At 45.9% G+C, this 2789-nt stretch overlaps 1 protein-coding gene across 1 annotated transcript; it reads left to right on the plus strand.

The window, feature by feature from the left end:
• Positions 1–726: 726 nt before the first annotated feature.
• On the plus strand, positions 727–2363 carry LOC106734996 (retinoic acid receptor responder protein 3-like). The gene is made up of 2 exons (XM_014588309.1): positions 727–1017; positions 2265–2363. Exons 1-2 carry the CDS (start codon positions 727–729, stop codon positions 2361–2363), a joined length of 390 nt encoding a protein of 129 aa, XP_014443795.1.
• The last annotated feature ends 426 nt before the right edge of the window (positions 2364–2789 follow it).

The following is a 2789-nucleotide window of genomic DNA, read 5'->3' on the forward strand; positions in this document are numbered from 1 at the left end:
TCTTCACAGCAAAATATCTCTCTTGGCCCAGTGTTACTTGTTAAAAAGAGATTTTCAGGAATTCTTTCCTTGAAAGCTAAAAAGGAGATTAAGTTACATAATTATGAAAAACTGTGAAACATTGATTCTGAAACACAGCAGTTACTAAGAAACGTGATACCTTTTGAAATACAGTGTACAAAGATAAACAACAAATATGTTTTGCCATCATTATTTATAAGAGTGAAAATTTGTCAAAGCTGGCTTCACAGTGCTGTAGTTAAGCACAGAGCATAGGGACCAGATCCCACATGGCTGACTGCAGTTTGAATGCCGTATCTGGCAAACTGAAGAACACACGGGGCATGGGTGTGTGTCTGCCCAAAATCCTGGGGATGAGGAGAGGGAGGGAGAAGAATTGAGATCTGATCACATTCTTATTGAGTGGTTCTCTCTCTCACTCTGTCTCTCTGACAAATCCATTGACCCTGTGGCCAAAATAAATAAATAAATACATAAAATACTTAAATGACTGATAATAAGGGATTGGATACATAAATGTAGCCACCATTGACAATCATGGCATTAACTTAAAAAGTATTCACATTTTACTAAGAAAAAAGACATTTGTGAGTCTTCTGATCACATTTGTGAAAGGATTAACAACCAAAACCTGGTAGTAGATTCCTTTTGTACTTCCCATCTTGAACCCTTCCCTTCCTACTGCTCCCTCCTCCACATCTCCCAATGAGAGTATCTCTGGTTCAAGGTGAGTACGCCGGGGCTGGCTCCTCCAGCATCTTCTCCGTTCTGAGCAGCAGGGCGGTGGTGAAACAGGAGCGCCTGAAGGATGTGGTAGGGAACTGCGACTACCAGATCAACAACTACTTGGACCACCGGTACAGACCAAGGCCTGTGGAGGAGATCATCAGTTCTGCGAAGGAGAAGGTTGGTGAGGAGATGGAATACTGTGTTCTGACCAAAAACTGTGAGCACTTTGTCACTGACCTCAGATACGGCACACCATGCAGCAGACAGGTAAGACCTCCCTGGTGACCTATCCCTTGGGAAAGTCGGCTTGGACTGGGGCTGGCTGGGCTGTGCAGCCAGAGGGGAGAGTCACCATAAATGATGCAAAGCCTGCCTCTCTGAGACCAGCTGGCTGGGAGTAAGGATGTCTAAGCTCACATACCCGATCAGTTTCTTATTCATGGAGAGTCATTAGACATGTTCCCTAAGGCCCTCAGATTCCAATGTGCAGAGGACCTCTGAAGGCCTGGCCAGCTCTGGTATTCTGGAAGTCATTGCCTGAGATCCACTCTGAAAGCAGTTTCTGAAGGCCGATGGGTCATTAGGAGCATTCAGGCCAACCCAGGAACACAACATGCCCTAAGTTCTCAAAGAAAATTCAGGGAGAGAGGGCTCAGGGTCTGTGGTCCTACAAGAAGAGCTCTGTCACATTTTCAGGTAAAATCTGAGTACAGCTTCTAACCCCTTCTCTTCCTTGGCCTTCAAATTTATTGTTCCAAAACATAGAGCTAAAAAGAGCCAGAGTCAGCTGTCCCTCCTAGAGTCTGCCCATTACTGCAGCCCTCTAATGCCACTGGCCTGAGAGATATGTAGATGGGGCTCTCCATGAGATGGGGATGATGGTGAAAAGAGCAGGTCTGGGAGGAAATCAAGAGTTTGGCATGGGCATGAGAGGTTAGCATTAGACATTCAAGTGGAGGGTGGAATAGAATTGGAGTTCAGGCCTGAGGTGGGACTGCAGATAGAAATGCCAGACTGCACCTGTGAATAGTCACAGGGAACCCAAAGTGCACCACCTGTGCCATGATCTCCCTCTCTCTCCCCTCAGCTTCTGCCACAGCCCTCCCTCTGCAGCAGGTAGCTCCAGTAGAACCCACACTGCAAAACAGGCCCCAGTCTGGGACTTAGAGCTCTGGTCTCAGGAAACCAGGCACAAATTCTTTTCCCTGCCCAACCCTAAATCAGGAAAGAATGTCCTCAGCTAGGACACCTACTCAAAAGGATTCTTTACATCAACTCATTCTTAGGACATGTCCAACACCAGGAGTGGTCACAACCCAGGAAATGGAGCTCCTAGAGACAGTCAGCATCCTCCCTGGGAGACTCTGGGCCAGCAAGCTGTGAGGGGTCTGGGGTCAGAAGAGGAGAGGCCCGATAGCTGGGGTGGGCAGGGGAATACAAGCAGCTTCCAGACACTGAAGACAGAGAAAGAGCCTGCCTACCATGACCTCTCAACAAAAGCACTTGTGTTGTAGGTGCAAGTGGCCCTGATTGGAGGAAGTGCAACTATGGCACTTGGATTTCTGACTGTGGTTGGATGCTCAGTTTTGAATAGGAGAAGCCAAAACCAGTGACAGCAGAGGCAGCCACAAAATCCAGTGTGAGAAGCAGCTGTGGAGTCCCCACAGAGGATGTGACCCTCACTCAGATAGAGTTCCTTCTTCATTCCTCTTTTGCTTTCATTCTCTCACTGGCTGCTAAAATAAAAACTTTACAGAAATTAAATTTAGCATAGTTTCACTAAGAATAGAATAATTTGGGGCTGGCAGGTATCGTGGGGATTAAGAGTGCTGGACTCCCCCATGGCCGACAACAGTTCGAATCCCGGACCTGATGGTTTTCTTTCTTTTTTTTTTTTCTCTTTAAATTTATTTATTTTTTACATTAATTCACTATACATCATTACAGCATACAAATGAATTTTCCATCCAAAATACACTGTGTATTGGCTCAATCAAGCACATCAACATACATGTTATCAGCAAATAATTTTCCAATTC

This window comes from Tupaia chinensis, unplaced genomic scaffold (assembly GCF_000334495.1).
Source record: "Tupaia chinensis unplaced genomic scaffold, TupChi_1.0 Scaffold000273_1, whole genome shotgun sequence".
NCBI classification, from domain to species: domain Eukaryota; kingdom Metazoa; phylum Chordata; class Mammalia; order Scandentia; family Tupaiidae; genus Tupaia; species Tupaia belangeri.